The 25789-nt window shown below is 37.5% G+C and overlaps 1 protein-coding gene across 3 annotated transcripts in view; it reads left to right on the forward strand.

Moving 5' to 3' along the window:
- Positions 1 to 25789, forward strand: part of LAMA4 (laminin subunit alpha 4) — a 151366-nt gene that overhangs the window by 120422 nt on the left and 5155 nt on the right. For all 3 annotated transcript variants that reach the window (XM_060167319.1, XM_060167320.1, XM_060167321.1), the window contains exons 23-36: positions 852 to 985; positions 1450 to 1621; positions 4677 to 4808; positions 6238 to 6380; positions 7976 to 8114; positions 8570 to 8707; positions 10349 to 10482; positions 11623 to 11787; positions 13623 to 13776; positions 18680 to 18867; positions 20180 to 20369; positions 21112 to 21267; positions 22657 to 22816; positions 24776 to 24906. In XM_060167319.1, the coding sequence (XP_060023302.1) occupies positions 852 to 985; positions 1450 to 1621; positions 4677 to 4808; positions 6238 to 6380; positions 7976 to 8114; positions 8570 to 8707; positions 10349 to 10482; positions 11623 to 11787; positions 13623 to 13776; positions 18680 to 18867; positions 20180 to 20369; positions 21112 to 21267; positions 22657 to 22816; positions 24776 to 24906 (2136 nt within the window). The remainder of the gene's footprint in view (positions 1 to 851; positions 986 to 1449; positions 1622 to 4676; positions 4809 to 6237; positions 6381 to 7975; positions 8115 to 8569; positions 8708 to 10348; positions 10483 to 11622; positions 11788 to 13622; positions 13777 to 18679; positions 18868 to 20179; positions 20370 to 21111; positions 21268 to 22656; positions 22817 to 24775; positions 24907 to 25789) is intronic.

Here is a 25789-nt window from a genome sequence, read left to right on the forward strand (position 1 = left end):
AAATCTATAGTGATTGTTTTTAGAAGTCCATAAAGCCTACAGTGATTCGGCGCTTGGATGGAAACCTTAATATCTTAAAAAAAAGAGTTTAGCTCAGTGGGTGGTAGAATTCTGAATTAGGATCTATAAATCTGCTGCTTAAATCTGGTCTGTGCTACCCATATTTTCATAGTGTCAAATACTTTCAAGCTATATCTAACACTTGAATATCAATTTATTTCATTCTGATACATGCATATGTAATTAATTACCCCTACCTACTGCAGGAATGTCTGTACCTTGTGGGTTTATAGCTAGTCTTCAGGTTTACAGATGACAGTTTCAAAAATTCCGTTATCTCAGCTAATATACAGGCATGAAATGAAATACCTAGGATGAGGGAGGGGGTGGGGTCTAGGAGGGGAGATGAGACCTGTTGAAGGGCAGATACAGGAAAGGCCCAGGAAGACAGGGAGTTGATCCAGGATTTCAGTTGCAGAACTGTTACTCACTAGTGAGAGGCACATTAGTGAACCTCTCTGAGAATTACTTTCCCTCTCTTTATGTGAGGACAGGAATACCTACCTCACAGAGCTGGTGTAAGGATTGACTTTGGTCATGAATCCACAGTCAGTTGTGTGACTGGCACATATTATATGCTCAATAAACCCCACCCTCTCTGCTAAGATATGGACAACTGAAAAATCTTCGTTATTCTAGATGGTTTAGCATAGAATAGACACAAACTCAGGTCTAGGAAGATATTTCTATCAGTGGGAAGGTGCCCTTGACCTACTGTTGTCTCACTGCCTGATCTGTGTGGACTGGATGAGATGTGGTCATGGCACAGTTGACTTCACCTTGTTTCACAGCTCCCTGCCAGCTTAAACCTGCCTGGCTTCGTTGGCTGCCTGGAATTGGCCACTTTGAACAATGATGTGATCAGCTTGTACAACTTTAAGCACATCTATAATATGGATCCCTCCAAATCAGTGCCCTGTGCCAGGTAAGAACGTGTTAAGAGTACTAAAAATTTGATAGCCATGCAAGAGCTGCAGATGAGACAAGTGTGGGTAAATATTCAGGTTTTCAATCTTTTTTGGGGGGAAACCAGTTTTGAAACTGCATAATAGTCATGCCTGCACACAACTTTTCAGTTCTTCTCTACCATAATGAGCATGCACTATTATTAAAAGTGCCAAAATACTTGTTTGCAGCTTTGGTTTCAGATTCCAGAGACTGGGGTCTCACTGGAACCTTCTGTTATCTTAGCACATAGGGTAGAGAAAAAAAATCCATTACAAACAATTTGTTTAAATGCTTCTTTGTGTCTCCCATGCAGACATCAGGACTTCATTTAAATGCTATTAAGGTCCATGAAAAATGTCGTGAGAATGGGTTAAAAGGGCCTCATTTGAAAAGCATAACAGAAGCTGTCATATTCATATGATCCTTGTATTTTTATTTCAGAGATAAACTGGCCTTTACTCAGAGTCGGGCTGCCAGCTATTTTTTCGATGGTTCTAGTTATGCCGTGGTGAGGGATATCACAAGGAGAGGGAAATTCGGTCAGGTGACTCGCTTTGACATAGAAGTTAGAACACCAGCTGACAATGGCCTTGTGCTCCTGATGGTCAATGGAGTGAGTAAAAATAAAAATCCTACATCTTCTCCCTTATTGCCTTTACTTTCTGCTGTGCATGTTTCTAGGAACCTTCCCAGGTTGAGTGTGTCATGCCATCAAACTGAAGTTTTAGCTTAGAAAGCAAAATTGGGTTTTTTTCCTTCAGGGAAATGATGTCAGCAGTAAGTAAAAGCAGCCATGAGATGCATTTCCCTGCAGTACGTTTTTGGATGTATATTAAATATAACCCCTTTAATAAACTAAGGGAACTTTAAGGAAAATCAGCACCAAGATCTAGGCGAGCATGTGTCTACAGAAATTTAGCACTGACTTTTTAAATCATATGCCCTAATCAGTTAAAAAGAAGTTTGCATGCTTAATATGTGTGTGTGTGTGTGTGTGTGTATATATTTATATATATACACACACACATACATCTCTTTATTTATTAATGATATACATATACTACATATGAATATAATATTCAAAACTAGGAAAAAGATAATTTATATAAAAACTGAATAAAAATAAATACAATTTTAAAATAAAGATGAAGTAAAATAAAATTAATTTTATTTTGCTAATGATACAAGAATTATTAATGGCAATGTTAGTGAGAACAGTGTAATTAAACATGCTTAAGTATTTTTGAAAGTCTCATTAAACGCATTGTGATACAAGTTTTGTCGTGAGTCCAGTTTATTTCAATACTAAGTTCTATTGGCTATCATAACTAGGCAAGATACCTCATATAAATAAAAATGTAGGAAATATATGATTGGCTGTGCTTACTAAATCATGGTACGGTTATTCAGTCTCATTCACCAATTGGCAAAAGTTGTCTTTGAAATTCAGCTGGCAGATTTTCATCTTTCCTGATGTCCGTTCTTGCAAGGTAATCAGATATCGTATCATTTTGTAAACTTTAACAAAAGAATTCAAGACCGTTAAAAATCTTCATTTGAAAGACTTTTAAACAGGTTAGAAATTTCTTTCCAGAAATGTTTTAATAGTGCAGATATGAGAGTTTTTATGGTAGTATACTTACATTCTTTTCATCAACAAATTTACTTACCAATAGAAAACTTTTCCATATACATTTTTTAAAAACCATCTCCCCAGGGCTTCCCTGGTGGCACAGTGGTTAAGAATCCGCCTGCCAATGCAGGGGACGTGGGTTCGAGCCCTGGTCCGGGAAGATCCCACATGCCGCGGAGCAGCTAAGCCCATGCACTACAACTACTGAGCCTGTGCTCTAGAGCCCGCAAGCCACAACTGCTGAGCCCATGTGCCACAACTACTGAAGCCCGTGCACCTAGAGCCCGTACTCCACAACAAGAGAAGCCACCGCAATGAGAAGCCCACGCACTGCAATGAAGAGCAGCTCCCGCTTGCCACAACTAGAGAAAGCCCGCGTGCAGCAACCAAGACCCAATGCAGCCATAAATAAATACATACATACATACATACATACATACATACATACATAATTTTTTTTTAAAAACCATCTCTCTAGAGTACAACTTTCTTCCCTGCCAAAATAGTTTCTCATCCATTGTTACAATGCCCCTACCTTGAAATTACAGATCAAGTATGTTTTTTTTTTAGTAGCTAGTAGGTTTTATACTACTAAAAGACATTTGTCATCACAAGTAAAGGTCAATAAATTTAGAATAATTCATTTTATAAGGAAAATGTGTAACCCTCTTGAAACTTAACAGCCTTTTTAGTAACTTACAGGAAATAATCTGCAAACATCTACATGTCTCAAAATATTTTCACATCACTGTATCTCAGTAGAAAATTACTGTAAATAGTCTATTATTAAGTGACCTCACTCATAAATCCATGTAACCAGGCACACATAAACGTCAATAATTGCAGTAGGCTAAACACAAAGAAATGAGTAGGGGGGCCATGGCCTGCCTTCAAGTGTGGAACTTCATTCTCAAAGCCTCACATACTGTGTGAATCTAAATCCCATGAAAATCCATCCAAAGGACAAAATGAAGGCCCAGAGTCAATCCACGTATTAAATATTAAAAGTTAGCTTCTTTCTCTATTTTAGAGTTCTAAAATGAGTATAAATAGAAGTTGAAATATTTTCTTTCTATACTCAGTGGATTTTGTTCCACATTCGCAAGAGTATATAAATTCTGCCCAAAAGATCACTTTCTGTGAAATAGGGACTTTCCATAATACTTTATTTTTCAAATCCATTGAATTCTTCTTTTTTTTTTTCAGTCTTTATTGAATTTGTTACAATATTGCTTCTGTTTTTATGTTTTGGTTTTTTGGCTGAGAGGCATGTGGGATCTTAGCTCCCTGACCACGTATCAAACCCGCACCACCGTGCATTGGAAGTGCAGAGTCTTAACCACCGGACCATCAGGGAAGTCCCGAAAATCCATTGAATTCTTGTGTCTATGAACTATCTTCTAAAACAAGCAAGCCTGACCAGTAAATTACTTGAGTGTTACAGAATTACTTTGGTTCTTGAATATCACATGGTCCAAGTGCGTAATAATTCCGTATTTACGTAACTCCAGTGTTTCAAAATAACACAGGAATGGCCCTCTTTTTCTTAGGTCCATATTTGCTGATAATTTTCTAAGATTCTTTTCAGCATACCTTGGAATTCTTTTTCAATGTTACCAATTTTGCTCTTAAAGTGAAATGTAATCACATCTATTGGCCTGTTATAACTTTGAAATGTTGCCTTAAAAAAGGGCAGTTTGAATACATATGGTCTATAATACTCTGTTTTCAAGATTGTTAAAGGTCAATAAGGTAAATTTTAAATTTCATTAATTCACAAAGTAAATGAAAAACAATAGAAGATAGTTGTTTTAAATTGTAGATAAATATTAAAATTTTGGTGTATAAATGAGACATAACTGCTGATATGGATGTAGTTGTGATTTTTATTTCATAATAAGAATATCATGAGACTTCTTTAGTCTGCAAACAGTTTCGATAATAAAGAATACAGTGTTATTTCTCAAATTCAGCTAAACCTTCTCTTTCATAATAGCAGACGCTCACATCTTATAACTTTTTGTCTTCTCCACAGAGTATGTTTTTCAGCCTGGAAATGCGCAATGGTTACCTACATGTGTCCTATGACTTTGGGTTTAGCAACGGCCCTGTGCATCTTGAAGACACAATGAAGAAAGCTCAAATTAATGATGCAAAATACCATGAGGTACTGATGGTTGCAGTTTGAGTATTTTGTTTTGTTTTATTTGTATTTAGATCTACTGATCTAATCAGATGGTCAAATGAGATAGGTGAGAAAGTAATTAAACTGAACACCTTCACATATAAAAACCAAGTGAAAGGCCCTCACCTACTCAACTCCAGGATAACATTTGCTTTAAAAGAATGGATATTTTATCATATTGGAGTTGTTTGTTTGTTTTAATAAATTTATTTATCTATTTTTGGCTGCGTTGGTTCTTCTTTGCTGTGCACAGGCTTTCTCTAGTTGCCATGAGCGGGGGCTGCTCTTCATTGAGGTGTGCAGGCTTCTCATTGCCGTGGCTTCTCTTGTTGCAGAGCACAGGCTGTATGCACGCGTGCTTCAGTAGTTGTGGCACACAGGCTCAGTAGTTGTGGCACACGGGATTAGTAGCTCTGCGGCATGTGGAATCTTCCCAGACCAGGGATCGAACCCATGTCCCCTGCATTGGCAGGCGGATTCTTAACCACTGTGCTACAAGAGAAGTCCCATATTGGAGTTTCTAATAAAAGAGTCAGTGAAGATTCATTTTAATTGCTTCATTGATCAAAAGACTCCCATTAATACTCTATCTCTTGATTATGATGGCACTTCTATACATTTGTTGAAAATGAGAGTGTAGATACACAGCCATTTTTTTGCTTTTTCCTTGAGTCCCATTAAATGTAAAAAGAGTAGATATAAGTAAATCATTTCCTTTTAAACCATTTATCCAAAACTTAGAAAATACTAACACAGATTTTCTTATAAAGAAAACCCACAAAGAGTGCTCTTCAGTCCTGAACAGATGTGACGTATACTGATAATATATTTCTTCTATTTTCACTAACAACTACTTTAAATCTACACTTTAATAAAATATATAAAAGGCATAATATCTTTTAAGTTGAACTGAAATGCAGAGACTAGAGGCTATATTTCTCTTTTCAGTTCAAAGTCCATAGCCTTCATGAGGATGGTTTACAAAGAATATTTTAACTATTTCTCTGACTGGCATTTTCCCACATTCATTAAAGCATCTCACTACACCACAAAAAAATGACACCTGGCAGCATTCAGTCCAGGGCCCAGAAGGTAACTGTTTATAATTTTTTTCCTGAATCCCCTCAGAGGGGCAAAATAAAACAGTTGGTCTCATAGCAAAATTTTTCTTGGGCTAGCCCCATCTCCAATATGGAAACCCTTCTCCAGCAAATATGAACTTCTGGTTATGTAAGAAAGAGTTTTCATGTCTGTGAGTAAGAAAGGAAGATCTTATTCCCCACTTTGTGAACAAACAAGCATAAGAACATGGAGGCCCAGCTCTTACAACCAGAATAATTAAAATATATAGCAGTCTTCAAAAAGGTGATTGTTAAGCAGTGATCAACTTACTATGCACTATTTCTCCCAGATCTCAATCATTTACCACAATGATAAGAAAATGATTTTGGTAGTTGACAGACGACATGTCAAGAGCATGGACAATGAAAAGATGAAAATACCTTTTACAGACATATACATTGGAGGAGCTCCCCCAGAAATCTTAGAATCAAGGTAAGCTTTTTTGCTGTTGTTAAGCTGCTTGTTCCTAACGAAGCACTGGGCTGAGGATTCAACATCCAGGAGAGGTGTAGTAAATGTTTGAGCATTCCCACCTACTATTTTTGTACACGTTTACAGAAGCACACACACAGCCATTCACCCGTGGGCCCTGTGCAGCTAGTCCTCATGACCCCCTTAAATTGTCATCTAGTAGATGTGATCTACAGATTTCTTTAATTATTTATTACTCTTAGAACATAGTCTAATGCAGTATTTCTTATCCGCAAGAGGAAAGGTGGAGCATGTGTATTATGTGAAAACAAAGAAGCGTTGTGTTCATTTACTTTTGTTTTAGTATTAATTTAGACTTATTTGAACTCTCAAATGGCATCTTAGGGTAAACAAAAATTTTAAGCCTGTGGGGGTTGTGAATTAAGTATAATGAAACATTAATATATTCAAAATTTCAGCTGTCTCATTACCATCAGTTCATAGCATCAGAGACTCTTAAAACTGAGAGACAACTTTAGGATATTCCAGTCCAGTCACTCTCAACCCTGCTTCACATTAGAATAAACTAGAGAACTTTTATAAACATCGTTACCCATGACCATTCTCCAGAAATTCTAATTGTTCTGGGATGAGGCCCCAACCGTAAGCTTCCTTTCCAAACTAAATATCCTCTTCAATTCCTTCAGCAATGCCACATGGGATATTTAACCATTATGGTTGCTGTATGTGCACCTCAGTCTGTCAATTAGCATGATCATGCAGGTATGATCTTGTCAGAGCAGAGTAAAGTGGGACTGTTACCCCTTAATTTGGCCAGCGTTCACCTAAAATACATGGAAGTCATTGTAACTTGCTCAAAATTAACTTCATATTCATACAATATCCAATAATATGTTCTTGGGCACTTCCTAGCTTAGCCATAATGATGGGTGCTAGGATTACAGTTTTGAGCAAAATGCCATCCTTAATCTTAAAGATAAAGGATTTCTCACTTTCCTATTGCTCCAGAGGCCCAGCGTTCACTAAAAACTTCTCTAGCCTTAGTTGATTAGTGTGTTGCAGATACATTAAGGACAAGTAAATGAGTTCATGACCCAAGTGGATTAGTGGAAGACTGAAGACCCGGGTTCAAATCCTAACTTACCACTTGTGACATTAAAAAAAATTACTTACTATTTCTCAGTTTCACTTTATAGGTAAACCATGTGAAACTGCCAATTTTTGACCCATACATATGTCAGTTCATTATGGTTCAACCTATTAATCATCCGTAAAAGGGAAATAATAACATCACCATCTATATCACTGAATTGTTATACAGATAAAATGAGCTAATGTAAGTTAAAGGATCTTGAAAATTATAAAGAAGTAAACAAATTGGCTTCGTGCAGAATAAAGCTGTTCTGTATGCAAAGGTTAGACATTACTGTGTGCTTATGAAAGAAGGCATGAGAATATGAATATTATACAGCTATTAAAAATAACTATAAATAAAATCAAATTTTTATATCCTACATATGTAGGGTAACATCATCATCACCACCACTACCATCATCATCATGGCTATATCAGTAAAGACTAATTTTCTTTTCCAGGACCCTAAGAGTACACCTTCCCCTGGATATCAATTTCAGAGGATGTATGAAGGGTTTCCAGTTCCAAAAGAAAGATTTCAATTTATTAGAACAGACAGAAACCCTGGGAGTTGGTTATGGATGCCCAGAAGACTCTCTTGTAAGTACACGATCAAAAGGTTTTTAATAAATAGACAAGAAACTTACTGCTCTTAAAAGCTGAAAAAGCTCTTTTCTCTGTAATCCTGTGTACACCTTGGGCTCTTTTCTGCCACCAGTGGAAAGAAGAATCATTAAGCTAAAAAGGCTTGTGGGGATCCTCTGTGACTTGTCCAGCTGCTTCACTTTTCAATGGTTGGGGCTACCAAAGCCCAGAGAGGCTGCGTGAGCATCTTCACTCACTCATGGTGGAGGAAGTAGGGAAGCTGAAACCCCATCTTTTAGAGGCATACAGAAGGAAGGCTAGCATGCCTGAATTCCGGTATAAACCAGAAATTAAAACATAACTATTAACATAGGAACTAGCAGATAAGGCCTTTGGTATGTAAGAAATGGGCATTTTAAGCTTTTTGATAATTATCCAAACACTGTATTCCTACTTTCTTTGGCACACAGATATCTCGCAGAGCATATTTCAATGGACAGAGTTTCATTGCTTCAATTCAGAAAATATCTTTTTTCGATGGCTTTGAGGGAGGTTTTAATTTCCGAACATTACAGCCAAATGGGTTACTGTTCTATTATGCTTCAGGGGTAAGTATTTGTTTTTCCCTGTGGAATCTTCTTTGTGGCAATTGTTTTGTCTGTTAAAAATACTTTTAAGCACCTTAAAAGTGATTTTCAATTCAGATTAATTTTGACTCGTGTACACACACAAATGTCTCATTTCCGACACTTTGTAAAATATTATATATGTTGTATATGAGGAGTTTTTAACCTGGGCTTCATAGACCCACCTCTCAGGGGTTCATGGAAAGAATTCAGTGGGTCTGTGAACTAGGTGAGAAAAAATTACAACTTTATTTTCTCTAACTACAATTTAGCATTTTCTTCAATTGTGAATGTTGGCAACAAACCACAGTAATATTAGCAGTACCTGTCACTTTGTCATTAATAGAAATCACAGGTATTTTTCATTGCACATTATAGTAGTCACAGGTATCTCAAAATATTTTTGCTCATTGCTACTTCTAAATTGCAGTAGTTATTAGATCTGCTAATAGATTTTATTATTTAGTGCCTTAATGTAGAAGTACATATATAACTATATCACATATTTATTGTTTCAATATTTTGAAACTGTATTTCAATGTAATTGGTTTCCTTTGTATTCCTACATATTTTGTTCAGTGATTTTAAAATATTTTATGAAGGGGTCCATATGTATCACCAAACTGCCAAAAGAGTGCATAGCACAAAAAATGTTAAGAACCTCTGTGTATATATACAAACTCATGTGTGATTCAGTTTGTGAAATAGTTCTTGAATTTGGTATAGAACACTGTAGCTCAGCTTATAAAGATATGCTGTGTTGAGAATACAATAAGGTTTGTAAAAGTTTGGTGACCTTAAGTTCTAACCGATTTATCTCTGAAAAGGTCATCACCAATATATACACTGATGGACCAAGTCATAATATGATTTATAAAAGCAGCTTTTACTTTTCATTCTTATTACCTTGTATCTGTCACATTTATATCCAATTTAAATCAGTAGCATCTGTGAGAATTTACCCAAAACACTTTGTAGGACCTCTGCCACCAAACCTGCCTCAGATTACCATGGTTAGTTAAATAATACCTTTTGTCCACAAAAAGTAGTTATGTTGAGGGCTAACTGTAGAGGTTGATGCCCACATAGGGAAGAGAAGGAAGATTATCATTTTGCCAATATTTTAAGACAAGCAATAAGCAAATTCAGAAAAAGATGTTAACTTCTGCTATTTAAAAATTTTTCTGCCTCTGTAGATGAAAAGTGAAACATTTTTAAAAGCCACATTAGCAAATTAACCCATGCCTGGTCATCTAGCTACATCCCCAAGGAAATTCAAATATTGCCTTTTCAAAAGTGAGACTGATGACAGAATAGAAATGCCTGAGTTAAGAAAGTAACTGATGCTGGGATGACAACTACTTAGCATGACAAAATCACCTGAAATTTTCAGTTCAAAATACAGGAAATTCCTCTTTCCATTGAAATGTATCTGATTTTATAGGTAACACCAATACAATCAATAGAGTATTTTGTTGTTGTTGTTCATAGAAATTATTTTTCAAGCAAATTTCCCACACGATGGGTGTTCCTTTAAGCAATCCCATTAAGTAAGTGTTGAAGATGTGTCCATCTTTTGGATACCTGGCCTCCCTAGTTAAAAAACCTGTGCTTGCATTTCAGTCAGACGTGTTCTCCATTTCATTGGATAATGGCACTGTGATCATGGATGTAAAGGGAATCAAGGTGCAGTCGGCAGATAAGCAGTATAATGACGGGCTGTCCCACTTCATCATTACCTCTGTCTCCCCTGCAAGGTACAGCTCCTCACTTTATTTTCTTTCTACCAGATGGCTTTATCTGTAGGGCATGATTCTGTCCAGTGACCACTGTGAATAATAGGCTATATTATTACTTTTATAGTGTTTAAAAAAATGATAGAAGGAACAACTTACCTTCTTTTTAAAAATTGATATCAGGCTTCCCTGGTGGCGCAGTGGTTGAGAGTCCGCCTGCCGGTGCAGGGGACACGGGTTCGTGCCCCCGTCTGGGAGGATCCCACGTGCCGCGGAGCGGCTGGGCCCGTGGGCCATGGCCGCTGGGCCTGCGCGTCCAGGGCCTGTGCTCCGCAGCGGGAGAGGCCGCAGCAGTGAGAGGCCCGTGTACCACAAAAAAAAAAAAAAAAAAAAAATTGATATTAATTTTTAAGACATGCCAAATAAATCACTATAAAATTAACTAACAGGTATGTAAAGTTTTTTTCCCAGTGAAACCGTAAGCTATAATCTTGAGAGAAGTACCTGCACATAGCACTTACTAAATGGAGTGCAGTGTTTTGCACATCTTAGAAGGAGCTCAGCAAATAATTGGTTTCATTAGGTTTTAATTAAACAATTGAGAATGTTGCATTTACGGCCACATTTTTAAAAGTCCAATAACTTTATCTTTAACATATGTAATACTGAGTTTCTTTTTCATAAAAAGAAAGTCTTTCTGGAAAAAGAAAGAAATTTCCGTTGTAGACTGCTGCTATTCTATGTCCACTTCTATGGAGCCCTCCCATTATAAAAAACATTAATAGGTCTTTTCAAGACACCATTTCCAATCACTATCAGTGTGCTTTACAATGAAAATAGTTTCCCACAAGTGTGATTAAATGATCACCATGATTTATGTTCTGATTTTTCCACACCAAAAAAAAAAATAAAAAGTTGCCGATGACTAGTCATCTGAACTTGCTTCTATGGGTTTAAATTCTAGTCATAGTTTGGAGAGTCTTTTCTGCATATAGACATAGTCAGCCGTTTTACCCTGAGTCTCACGAAGAGTTTGGCAACTTGTTATCTTGTCATTAACCAGATGTTCCATTTCAATTCCATGAGAAAACCTGCAACCTAGAATGGAACTCGAGGTAAAATGTTAGCTGTGTAGTGCTTAAAGAAGCTTTTTCCTTACAGGTATGAATTGATAGTAGATAAAAGCAGACTTGGGAGTAAGAACCCTACCAAAGGAAAAGTGGAACAGACACAAGCAGATGAAAAGAAGTTCTACTTTGGTGGCTCACCCATCAGTCCCCAGTATGCTAATTTCACTGGCTGTATAAGCAATGCCTACTTTACCAGGTATAATATTTTTATTATTCATAAATCTGCATGATTGATAAAGAAGATCAAGTCGATAATGAAAATATTTATGGTGTTAAAACTTAGAGCTATGAAATATCAGAGGCATTAGAGGGTAGTAATTAAAAGCTTGCATGTGCTTGAGAAACTGACACACTTGGGTTTGTGTGTAGGTGTTTTGCCTTTTAATTTCTGTATGACATTGGCGAAGTAAGCCTTCATTTCTTCACCTGCAAATTGCAAATAATAACAGGGCCTGCCTGGTAGACTTGTTATGAGGATTAAATGAGATAATGTGCATAAAGCACCTGGCGTACAGCAAACTATAAATATTAAATGCGATTATTTCTGTACTTATTATCAATGGTATAGTACAGAGCAACATACCCAAATCATCCTTAAAGGTCTCAGAAAGTCTTTTTTAACTTAATGCATGACTTCATTTTTTTCATCATTTTTCTTTTATTGAAATTTAGTTGACGTACAGTATTATGTTAATTTCAGGTGTACTACATAGTGATTTGACATTTGCATATGTTATGAAATGCTCACCAAGATAAGTCTGCTAACCATCTGTCCCCATACCGTTATTACAGTATTATCGACTGTATCCCTTTTGCTGTTTGTTACACGCCAGGGGCTTATTTATGTTGTAAGAGGCGCTTGTACCTCTTAACCCTCTTCACCGGTTTTGCACCCCTACCTCCCCTTTGGTAGCCACCCATTTGCTGTCTGTATCTATGGCTCTGTTTCTGTTTTGTTGTCTGTTTTGTTTTTTAGATTCCACATATAAGTGAAGTCATGTAGTATCTGTCTTTCTCCATCTGACTTATTTCACTTAACATAATACCCTCTAGATCCATCCATGTCACACATGGCAAGATTTCATTTTTTGTGGCTGAATAATATTCCATATACATATATATACCGCATCTTTATCCATTCATCTATCAGTAGACACTTAGGTTGCTTCCATATTGTGGCTATTGTAAATAATGCTGCAGAGAACATAGGGGTACATATATCTTTTCAAATTAGTGTTTTTGTTTTCTTCTGTAAATACCCAGCAATGGAATTGCTGGATCATATGGCAGTTCTATTTTTAATGTTTTGGGGAACCTCCATACTGCTTTGCATAGTGGCTGCACCAATTTATATTGAGGGTTAGCACATCCTCACTAACACTTGTTATATCTTGTCTTTTTTATGACAGGCATTCTGACGGTGTGAGGTGGTATCTCTTTATAGTTTTGATTTGCATTTCCCCGATGATTAGTGTTGTTGAGCATCTTTTCACATGTCTGTTGGCCATCTGTATGTCTTCTTTGGAGAAATGTCTACTTAGGTCCTCTGCCCCCTTTTTTAATCAAGTTGTTTGTTTTTTTTACGTTGAATTGTATGAGTTCTTTGTGTATTTTGTATATTAACCCTTTATCAGATATATTATTTGCAAATATCTTCTCCCATTCTGTACGCTCCATTTTTGTTTTGTACTTAACAAAGACAGTGAGGGCCCCCTGAGTACAAAAACATGCAAGGAAGGAATTTAATACAGATTAAGTAACACAGATGAAGTCCCCATCATCCAGAGCATGGTGAGGGAAAACATGTTCATCTGTCAGAATGTGCTGGTGCCAGGTACAAAGTTATTGGTTAATTGGTTAAATGATCATTTCAAGGGTTCTCATTAAGGTAGTGGTTGGTGGATAAAGGCCCATCATGTACGTGTGCACACACACACATTTTAATTGCTAAAGTTCTTTGACTGCCATAGTTTCATCATGTAATTCTAAACAACATTTTTAACGTTTTTCTTTCCTCTATTACAAACACAGGTTGGATAGAGATGTGGAGGTCGAAGATTTCCAGCGGTATTCTGAAAAGGTCCATACTTCTCTTTATGAGTGTCCCATTGAGTCTTCGCCATTGTTTCTCCTTCACAAAAAAGGAAAATATTCCTCAAAGCCTGAAACAAGTCAGAATAAAAAGGTAAAAGATAATGCCGTGCCAACTTCTTGATTGCCCTTGTATTCCACACACACAATTCTAGACACTGATGCTTTATAGAATTTACTCTTGTTTGCAACTGTGTACATATGAAAGATACGATTCTTGTAGTATCTGATATTGCAGTTTACCAGATTTGTTGTATCATTTCTTGTTCCCAGAAAAACAGTTTGAATAAGCTTTTACTCATACTTCCAACTACTTTTCATTACAATGGTTAAAATTACTCTGTACTTTATAATATATATTATTTATTGTGCTAATTCTCTAGTATCATTTGCTTTCACATAACTATCTCTGGTTTCTGTCACAGTCATGGAAATTATTAGTTTCTGATCTTACCCTGTTTTCCCCTCCTTTCTTGACCTTCATTTTAACCACTCACACAGTTGACCTGTGGCATCAACTAGGGCAGCTCTTTCATCAAATTCTTGAGTCCTAAACTGCGTTCACTGATGACTATTCTTTCTCGTTCATTTACTCCTAGCATGTACACTATTTGCCTTCATTACAAGTGAAAGTCTAATTCCTTCCCATTCTTTCAATCTAACCCTCCCTACTCCTTCCTGGTCAGATGTTAACAATGCACTCAAGTACCAGTGCTCCCATCCTGGTCCAAGCCATCATCATCTCCCATATGAATTACTGTAATAGCCTCCCAAGAAGACTCCCTGCTTTTACCTTGTTGCCCAATAGTATATTCTCAGCACAACAACCAGATCCTTTTAAACATGCGCTATCATGTTACTCCTCTGCTCAAAGTGGCCCCCCACTTCACTCAGAGTAAATGCTCAAGTTCCTACAATGTCATAAGAGGCCCTATATTTTCCAGGCCTCTTTCCCTCACTCACTCTTCTCCTCCCATTGATCTCCTGGCTATTTCTAAAACAGGCCATGTTCACTCCTGCCTAAGATCCTCACTTGAGCTTTCCTCTTGCCTGGACCACTCTTCCCCCAGATATCTGCATGGACAACTCCTTCGCCTTCTAGGACTGCCCAACTGTCATCTGCTCAGTGAGCCCTACCTTAACCCCTATTTTATTTGTTTTTTTTAAATTGAAGTATAGTTGCTGTATAATATGTTACAGGTATAAATATAGTCACTCACAATTTTTAAAGGTTATACTCCATGTATAGTTGTTATAAAATATTGGCTGTATTCCACATGTTGTATAATATATCCAAGTAGCCTATTTTATACCTAATAGTTTGTATCTCTTATTTCCCTACCCCTATATTGTCCCTCCACCTTTTCCTCCCCGTACTGGTAACCACTAGTTTGTTCTCTCTGAGTCTGCTTCTTTTTTTGTTATATTCACTAGTTTGTTGTATTTTTTAGATTCCACATGTGACATCATACAGTATTTGTCTTTCTCTGACTTATTTCACTTCGCATAATGCCTCCAAGTCCATCCATGTTGCTGCAAATGGCAAAATTTTGCTTTTTTATGGCTGATTAGTATTCCATTGTGTGTGTATATATATATATATATATACCACATCTTTTTATCTGTTCATCTGTTGATGGCCATTTAGGTTGCTTCCATATCTTGGCAATTGTAAACAATGCTGCTGTGAACATTGGGGTGTGTGTATCTTGTCAAATCAGAGTTTTTGTTTTTTCAGATATATGTCCAGTAGTGGAATTGCTGGGTCATATGGTAGTTCTATTTTTAGTTTTTTGAGATACCTCCATACTATTTTCCACAGTAGCTGCACCAATTTACATCCCCACCAACAGTGTAAGAGGGTTCCTTTTTCTCCACGTCCTCACCAATTTGTGTTCTTTTTGATGATAGCGATTCTGACAGGTGTGAGGTGGTATCTCACTGTGGTTTTGATTTGCATTTCCCTGATGATTAGTGATGTTAAGCATCTTTTCATGTGCCTGTTGGCTTTTGGCATCTCCTCTTTGGAAAGGTGTCTATTCAGGTCTTCTTCCTATTTTTTAATTGGGTTGTTTGTTTTTTCAATGTTGATGTATCTTAGCCCTTATTTTATACCCCAGCCCACCTCCTGCCTTCTACCACTACTACTGATCCTTTATCTTTTCCTAGCTGTTCTTTTTTCCATAGCACCTATCACATTTTAATTTATTATAGACTTTATTTATTATGGTTATTATGAGAGGCCTAATAGTTCATAAATGGAAAATGCACAAATAATATACTCTTTATAGAAAAAGGCAGAAAGCTGTCCTGCAGAGAAAAGGAGAATGAAAGCAAACACTGACAAAAACAACGCTGAGATACCAGAAACATCCAGATAAGGAGTGCCTTAATTCTTCCTAGCTTTCCAATTCCTGATTCTTGCCTGTGGTAGGACCCCCACTACGCTTTCTTTTCTTGGATTGCGGAAGATACTCCTATATCCTTATAACACATTTCCCTCTTTGTCTTAAGTAGCTCAACCAGTTTGGCTATAATCTGAAACGAAAGAATCTTGCTAAATTGAAATTGGTACCACCAGTTGGATTGCAACTAATAGACCTTCAGAGAAAGAAATTACACTGGTAAAGTCAAGTCTAGCGGGGTTTAGTGGGAATCCACACACACGTACCCATTTTGGGATAGTAAACTGAGTCTCTGTGTTATATGGTAGCAAGGCAATTGAGTAAATTATAACTTTTCTTTTTTTATTGTTATTCAGAGCATATATCCACAGAGGATTTAGGGTATTTGGTTGCCATATATAAATTTTATTAATTTTTGCAGCAGACAAGAGACAGGTCCTAGTCCATGTATTCCCACGGTGAAGCAGACAAAGGCAAGGCTGGTCAATTGAGACTCGTGATCCAACAAGCCCTGCTTTGCTGAGCCCCTGTCGTCTAAGTTACTGTCACTCTCCTCTCACAGCTAAGTGGATACACTGGTTGAGAAAAAGTGAGATCCTCTCCACTGGAATGGAGAGAATGAAGAATGGCCAGAGTTGGGGAAAGTCCCTGACCCCCACCAATCTCTCACCCGCACCCTCCATGCCACGTGCACACCATTTCCAGCTTTGTTCCTCAGTGAGACAAAGGTGATCAATCTCCCATTATAAGGCTTGTTACTCCACTGGGGTTGGAATACAGTGTGGAGTCAGGGGAAATTTCCCAAGATACATTAGAGGAAAAGAGTCTCCCCGAAGCCCCACTCCAGCCCGTTCTGCCCACCCGTAGCTTGAAGCTATGGCCGTTATTTATAGGTGAGAGCCTGGGCCAACCAAAAACACATTGGTGACTGGATGTACTTCCTCCATCCAAGAGAGAAGTCCTGCTTTTATAGCAGTGAATCAGGTTCTGAGTCCTGACAACTATGTGAGGAATGGAAGAAGGGATGGTAGAACCAGGTGGGCTTTTCTTTAGGACAGGTGAGTCTCTGAGCACCACTTCACTTTCTCCAATCTAACCACCACTGAGAGAGTTTCCAGTATCAGGACCCAACTTTAAGAGCCTCTGCCCTGAGAGCAGGGCACTGGCACAGCTGGTCTGCCCTTTAATTCATTCATCTGCCCTCTGCCCACCATACCTGTATTTTGAGGGTAATTCTGGGATTTGCCTGGAACACTGAATTTTTTTGGAGGTCTTATATTTTGCCCATATGAGATTAGGAATTTTATTGTCAGTCTGTTCCAATCTGTATTATTATCTTCTGGAAATTCCACACTGCTTTGTTCGACTAGTAGAAAGCCTCATAGACTTCCAGGACTATTGTGGATTTATTTTTATGTGTATAGTTCTTCTGACATTTCAGTGGGAATTAGGGAGGAGGAAAACTAAATGTGTGCATTCATTCAACAACCTGAACCAGAAATTGTCTTTTCTCCTCTAATCCTGTGTCTCATCCTGACTCTTACTGTGTTCTCCAATTCTCCCTAGTGCCAAACATTTCCTCTCTCTCCACCCTTGCTTTGTTGCAGGATTTCTTCCCAAGTGGGTCAGACCAGGCCACTCCCTGCTTTTAAAACCTGAGTGTCTCCTCATCACCTAAAACACAAGACCCCATTCTTTACCAAGTCATCTAAGGTCCTTTCTGTCCAGCAACAACCTGTCTTCCAATTTGTTGTTTAAAAGCCTATTCTTCCAAATCAATTTTCAGTCCTTAAAAAACAGGAAGCATGTCTCACTCACCTTTCTATTCCCCACCACACACTGCCCATGGAAGGCACGCAGAAACGTTGATTTCTTTCCCCTTCACTCCTACCTATTAGGTACTCAATAAACATTTGCTTGAATAAATAAGTAGATGAATGCTCAGATTTACTTGCATGTACTTTTGCTTCAGAAATTGACTAAATGACCATTAAATAGTAGTCTGTAGTTTCACAATTCTAAATTTTAAAATCAGTAGTGCAATTTTAAGAGCACAAGATAGTTTTTAAAAATTGTTTTATATCCTGTCACATAGGTTTGCTACATATCACCAAAAATATTCTTAAATATTTTGAAGATGTTACTAAGTTGTTAACTTTTTATACAGGATGTGTAAATAATAATATGTGTATTCAAGTGATATTGTTGCATATGATATGAGGATTTTATTGATTTGTCTCAGGGTTATTTTATTGCCAGCTTTTTCATTTTTCATCATTGATTAAGATGTGCATTTAATTTAAATCACAGAGCACTTGTCTCTATAGCTTCACTATCACAGACTAGAATTTTGGATTTGTTAACATACTCTGTTGTTGTTTGTTGTTGTTACTGCTGCAGCTACTGCTGGCATTTGCTTATGGTGGTAGAGGAAGGAAGAGAGAGGCCTAATATTTTATGAGTGGAAAATGCACAGATAATATACCCTTGAATTATGTATCATCATTATTAATGATAAGAAAATCAAAAATGAATTTTTGCTACTAGTATGTCAGTTTTGTCCCTTAAATGATTCATTGCCTATTCTTATAGGGAGAGAAAAGCAAAGACGCTCCTTCATGGGATCCTGTTGGCCTGAAATTCCTAGAGAGGAATGTTCCAAGAGACTCTCACTGCCACCTTTCCAACAGCCCTAGAGCAATAGAGCACGCCTATCAGTATGGAGGGACAGCCAACAGCCGCCAAGAGTTTGAACACTTAAAAGGAGATTTTGGTGAAAAGTAAAGTAACATACTATCCTTTCAGAAACTTGATGCCATGGCTGGGCTGCATCCTTATTTGCTATATGTCATCCTTTTCCTATAATTTTTCTGTGCCAAATTAATCGTATTCGTTTATCATCAAAACAAATGCTAAATAGTACATGATCCATACTGTCCAACAAATAACATTCTCTGTGACTTTCTTCCCAAAAGTAAGGTGCATAAAACAGCATTCTCCTAGGAGTTTGCTGTACTTTATCAAAAAGAAAAGACAATCAAAGAAAGGAAGATGGGGTAAAATGACTCATCATTTAACCTTGCTATCACCTTCCCTCCCCCATACAAATTGCTTTCAGATTGTAAATGGGAATGCATCTGAACTGCTAGAAGGTTAATAAGGAAAGACACTGAAAATACAAATGCGCTTGTATCTCTGTTGGCCCTCAAGCTATCTCTAAAGTTCATCACTCTTCCTGGTATTTCACAAATCTCCAGGTTATTTAGTATTATTGAAGATTTCTTTGTAAACTGTTAGCACCCAAATATTCTTATATAGGTCTTATATAGCTCTTTCAAACATTCATACAAGCAGTGCATTCAAACATTCATACAAGCAGTGCATTCAATAAGAAACTCCTAATGCCTTCTAATTTCCTGTTTTCCTAATGGGCAGAATCAGTATTTTGTATTCTTCAGGAAAAATTTAGAGTTAATCAGACTGGAAATTAGCCTCATAAATGTATCTTACCTATGGCCTAGAGCTAAATTTCTAGAAATTTTTATTTAATTTCTACACATTCTGGTAGCTGTTTTTAGCATGTGATATCCATTGATTTATTTTTACAGGGAGAAAATTGAATCTGTATTTTAGACAGTACACAAATCATATTGTTTCTATGCAAAATTATATATGCATATTAATTACTACTATTTTGTCCACATGAAGCTTCTTTAACATAAAGATTTTTACTAAACTAATTGCAACCATACTTTAAAAGGAAGACATGAGATTATCCTTTACTGAAACAACACTTTCTTAAATGTGGGATGTATCCCTGTTGTGTGAGGAAATGGAGAAGGATTTACATTTTTGAACTAGCGGTACTTACCCGATACTCACTAATAATACTAAGAATGTTAGTATTCTAATTTAATCTTTAATCTAATAGTATTCTATTCTAATCTTCTAATAATACTAATAATTAGAAGAATGTTGCTTGGGATTAGATCGAATGGCTTTATTCTTCCTTACATTCTGTTGCCTTGGAAAGTTAGAGATCACCCTCGGTCTCCTTTGACAGGTGGTAAGCTTTTTCTTCTCATTTACCAGATCCCAGTTTTCCATTCGTCTGAAAACACGTTCCTCCCATGGGATGATTTTCTATGTCTCGGATCAAGAAGAGAATGACTTCATGGCTCTCTTCTTAGCCCACGGCCGCTTGGTTTTCATGTTTAATGTTGGCCACAAGAAACTGAAGATTAGAAGCCAAGAGAAATACAATGATGGTTTGTGGCATGATGTAAGTTGAAGGCAGAGAATATTATTATCAGCCAATGTCCACCACTGTCAAATGGACTGACACTAATACCCACCAGGGGTTTTTCTAGAAACATCCATTTAAAAATTCTGTTGCTATATGTTCAATTTCAAAGCCTTCATTAACTCATTATAAAAATCTTGAAGCATATTATTTTAAAAGAAATACAGTCTGAGTATAATATTTTTGACATATCAATTTTCTTTAGTGCAGTTATTTTAAACAAAAGATCAATGACCAACATAAACCGAAGTTTGGTTTTTAAGGATATTTCACTTGACTGGGTTTTTTTTCCACTGCCTATAATGTTCTAAATTTTCAATGATTGCTGAGTGTCTCGTAGACTAAGCTATGGGAGGTACAAAGTGAAGAGTAAATCTGTTAGGACTACAGGATACAACAGGTAGAATAACCTAAATATCAAAGCAATTCAGTGTGTATATACTGGAAAGAGTAAGCAATGTCAGCTGCATTACAATTAATTATAATTAAATTTACAAGAGAGAGCACATGGGCTGGCCAGCTGGGCAGAGCCTCAGAGAACTCTGCTAAACATAAGCTGTATTCAGAAATTAAGCCTGTAATTTTAAATTAAGCGTTAAAGGAAGAGACTCCTAACCTTCAGAGAAAGGACCACTTTTTTAAAGAACTTCTGTGGCATTGCAGTAGCAAAGTTGGGAGGAGAGGCAACACAGCCTTCTCTATTGTCCTTCTCTCCATCCAGGTGATATTTATTCGGGAAAAGAGCAGCGGCCGACTGATAATTGATGGTCTTCGAGTTTTAGAAGAAAGTCTTCCCCCTACTGGAGCTACCTGGAAAATCAAGGGTCCTATTTATCTGGGAGGTGTGGCTCCTGGAAAGGCTGTGAAAAATGTCCAGGTAAGCCAGGCGTGACCAGGTAGAGCCATCGACCTTTAGAGCTGGAAGATCATTTACTCTGGCCCTCATTTTACGATTAGGAAACTGGCAAAAGTAAAACTGTAGTTTGACTGGAGATGGGGTACATAAGTGGGTATTGTCCTGAGGTTGTCTGTCCACCCTGTGACATTACAAAGCCCAGAGTGATCTTTTGATTCTAGGGTAGAGGTGAGATGAAAAATGTTTCAGAGGTACAAACTATCATGAAAAGTTATGTCTCAAGGAGATGCTTATTTGTTCAGCAAGTAACCATACTTTTAATCTTAAAAAAATACCCAAGAAAGAATTCCCTGGCGGTCCAGTGGTTAGGACTCAGTGCTTTCACTGCCATAGCCTGGGTTCAATCCCTGGTTGGGGAGCTAAGATCCTGCAAGCCATGTGGCACAGCCAAAAAAAAAAAAAAACCAAAAAAAGAAAGCAAGTCATTCCATTATATCAATATATTATTGGATGAAAAAAACCTTTCAGGCCCTTATGTAAACTATGATCTCATTTTCGTTTCTACACACACACACATACACACAATTTGTAAATGTGCAAGGAAATGTGGTTACCCCTGGGGAGACGTGAGTATATAGTAGAAAACAACAACAACATTATTTTTGTAATTTAAAAGTTTAAAATATTGGACCTTTAAAAATTATCTAGCAATAAAGGAATGCATCAAAGGACTAAGCTTTTTTAACATAAATATAGATTTGACTTTAACACAAAGAATTAATATACTTCTAAGATCTGTTAATATATGTGGATAAAGCAAAAAAGGGGGAAAATGTTCATGTTTAATTAGATTTTAGGTAAGTACCCCCAATTCCATGATAACTTCTTTAAAAGAAAGATTTCCAAAGCAGTGTGAAATCAGTTGTCTCAAGTGGCCCATGTTCCATGTTCTGTAGTATGATAAATGCTCAACCACAACAATGAAGACAGTAAAGCAAGCTTTCTGCTGTTTATTTAGCCATGGTAGATTTAACAGTTAAGAACTTTGCTAGCCCTCATCAGCATTAGGTGATCTAGGGCACAGCTGTTCTTCTTGAAGAGAAACAAACGAGGATATTTCTAATGTTCAATTTGAAAACCACAGCTACAATTTACCTTGTCTTGAAAAACGTAAAAATTTTCGTTACCTTAATTATGGTAGGGTGTCATTATCAAATACAAAATTCCAGCTTCAAAGAGCTAGTTATAAAGCAACTACCTGGAAAACTACTGATCATTCAGATAGCTAAGATAAATAAGGCAAGAAATTACTTGGTTTCTCTCTGGACTCAAATCCCTTCATTTTGTTTCCCTTGGGTACATCTGTGAGTGTTGAGAAAATGGATTTTAAGAAATGTCTTCTTCTCTCAGATAAACTCAGTCTACAGCTTCAGTGGCTGCCTCAGCAATCTCCAGCTCAATGGGGCCTCCATCACCTCTGCTTCTCAGACATTTAGCGTGACTCCTTGTTTTGAAGGCCCAATGGAAACAGGAACATACTTTTCAACAGAAGGAGGATACGTGGTTCTAGGTAACAATGACTTATGTTAAAACGTGAATCATGAAATACTTCATTCCTAGAGGTGGCTAACAGGGATATTGGGCCCAAAGATAAAAACCAGAAAATCTAACTCAGCCCTAGAAAATGGCCTCTTTCCATAAGGACCACCTTTCTCCTCTCCTACCCTCCAAACTAGACACATGGACCGTGCCCATCCCTGTTTGCTTTCCCCAGCCAGTGCTTCTCCACAGCTGCCAGACCTCTGGAGGTAGACCATCTTGGCCCCTTTAGAATTTCCTATGCTGCACCATGGTCTAACCTGTGTTGGCTCTTGGCCACCTCAGTCTCTAGGTCTTTCTCTGCTCCCTCTAAGCATCACCCATTGTTCCTACTAAGGAAAGGTCCACTTCTTCCCCTTGCCAGCAACTCTAGCAGACAACACTATCCCAAAAACATTTTATTTCTGGATTTTTATTCTCCTCAACAATTACTCTCTCACTCATTCAACAAAGTTTTTATTGTGTGCCTCTGGTATGACAGTCCCTATGCCAGGTGATGGAACATAATAGTTCTAAAAATAAATAAATACAATCCTGGGACTTCCCTGGCGGTCCAGCAGTTAAGACTTTGCCTTCCAATGCAGGGGGTGTGGGTTCGGTCCCTGATCGGGGAGCTAAGATCCCACATGTCTCGCGGCCAAAAAACCAAAACAAAACAGAAGCAATATTGTAACAAATTCAATAAAGACTTAAAAAAAAAAGCATCAATAATTCCAATAAATAAATAAATAAAATCCTAAACAGACTGCACACAATCACCATCCAATCCATTCCACCAACATTCTATAGAGCAACCATTAGGTGTGAGGAAGGTATAAGGACAGATGCTGGGAAAGAAGATAGGAGAAGGGTATAAAACCACATGTTCCCTGCCCTCAGCATCCTCTGAATAAAGACATTACAGTGCAGCCAAGTATTCCTTCTTAAACCGCCCACATATCCAATAGAATAACCAGAGGTAATATATCCTCTCTTTGTCTAGCTCATGGTTTTACTTTCCTTTCTCATCCTTTATCCCTACCTACTAAAACACCTACAGGCACATTTCTCAACCCTTCATTGAATTTCGGTGATAAGAACTCAAAGACTTGGACAGCCTGAAAAGCATAGCAACCTGCACAATTTATGTTCTCAATAAACATTAATTAATAGCAGGAAAAATTAAAAAGTTATCTATGAGGAGACACGTCAAGTGAACATTATTAAGATGCCCAGGTTTGCAATGAGTCTCTTGGAGTGAACACAGCTAGTCTTAAGAAGAATTCATTTTCTTGCATCACTGCAATAACAGCTCCTAACTGCTTTTGCTGCTCTCACTTTGTTTTTCCTCCCAAATGCTCTGCAGCACTGGCACCAGTTACTTTTTTAAGAATTATTTTAAATACAGATCTGATCAAGTCAGCTCCCTTGCTCAATGACTGCAAAGTCAAGTCTGCCTTCCATACTGGAGCACTAGAGCCCTTCCCAGTGTGGCTCCCACCAGCCTTCCCCATTCACCTTGCCTCCGTCTACCCTTACAGGGGACAGTCCAGCCACACTGGCGTTCACAGTGCTCTCCAAATGTTCCAGCCTCTGTACTTGTGTTCAGACGACTCACTCTTCCCAGTTTGCTCTTTCCTCCTTCTCACTTTTGAGATACTAAATGGTCCTGCTAGTTGGAATCAATTTCTCCTCACCTGTGCTCACATAGCCATGCTGTGTTTTCAGCAAGCTGTTTCCTCCCCAGGCCCCAGAGCAGGAGTGGTGTGCTAGTTATCTCAGATCCCCACGGAGCTTTCCACAGTGTGTTGGACATGGAAAACAACACTTTCTGCTTACCTATTGAAAAATGCATCAAACTTTCAAAAACAAGTACAAAAATCTGCAATCAAACCATGGTTACAAAATTTAGGTTGCTGTTCTTGAGAACTAATAGTATTTCTCTCCATAGATGAGTCTTTCAATATTGGATTGAAGTTTGAGATTGCATTTGAAGTCCGTCCCAGAAGCAGTTCTGGAACCCTTGTTCACGGCCACAGTGTCAATGGGGAGTACCTAAATGTTCACATGAAAAATGGGCAGGTAATGTGTTAAAAATTGTCTTAACAGTCTGTCTCCTCTGATCTTGGATTCTGGATCTGAAGCAGATTTATTTCACAGAATTATTTCATCAATCTTTCCTAACTGGGGGAAAGAACAAACAACAGGGAAGGTATAACATAAAATTAAAACGCAGGCAATATTTGGATTCAGATTCATACGTTGGGAATTGATTTGATTAGAGCAAAGAGCCACGGAATTGTGGCAAAAATCAGTAATTAAAAGGTTTTAACAAAAGAATCGGAAGAGAAATTTTTTACAACAAATGGAAGCAGCAAACATGTTCAACTATCAAAACCAACAAGTACTAAAACATCGCTCTATAATCTATATGCATATATTTTCAACTACTAAAAACAAAAAATTCTGTTATAAACACCACTTTCATCCTTAAATAATATTACTAAAGAACATTCATGAGAGTACTCAAATAAATATGAAGCATATTTTCAATGATGTCCCTAACTTAATATAACTGATTTTTGTTTGCGTTCCCATATATTCTATTAAACCATATAATAATAATACAAATCCTTATATGGTGCTTTACTGTGTGTCAGATACCATTCCAGTTGCTTTATATGGATTAACTCATTTAATCCCCCCAACAGCTCCATGAAGTAAGTATTATAGTTATCACCCTTATTTTGCAAATGAGAAAACATGGCACAGAGTGACGTAAGTGGGAGCGCTGGGGTGGGAACCCAGGCAGTCTGGCTCTTAGAGTCCATGCTGTTCATCAGTACCTTAGCCTGCCTTGTATAACACATTTCATCTTTAAAATTAAAGGAATTTATTGTGTTATCTTACTGTTCCTCTGCCCCCTCTTCTCTCCTGTGTCATTATTTTGTTCTCTCTCTGAGGA

This window comes from Lagenorhynchus albirostris, chromosome 12, assembly GCF_949774975.1.
Source record: "Lagenorhynchus albirostris chromosome 12, mLagAlb1.1, whole genome shotgun sequence".
NCBI classification, from domain to species: domain Eukaryota; kingdom Metazoa; phylum Chordata; class Mammalia; order Artiodactyla; family Delphinidae; genus Lagenorhynchus; species Lagenorhynchus albirostris.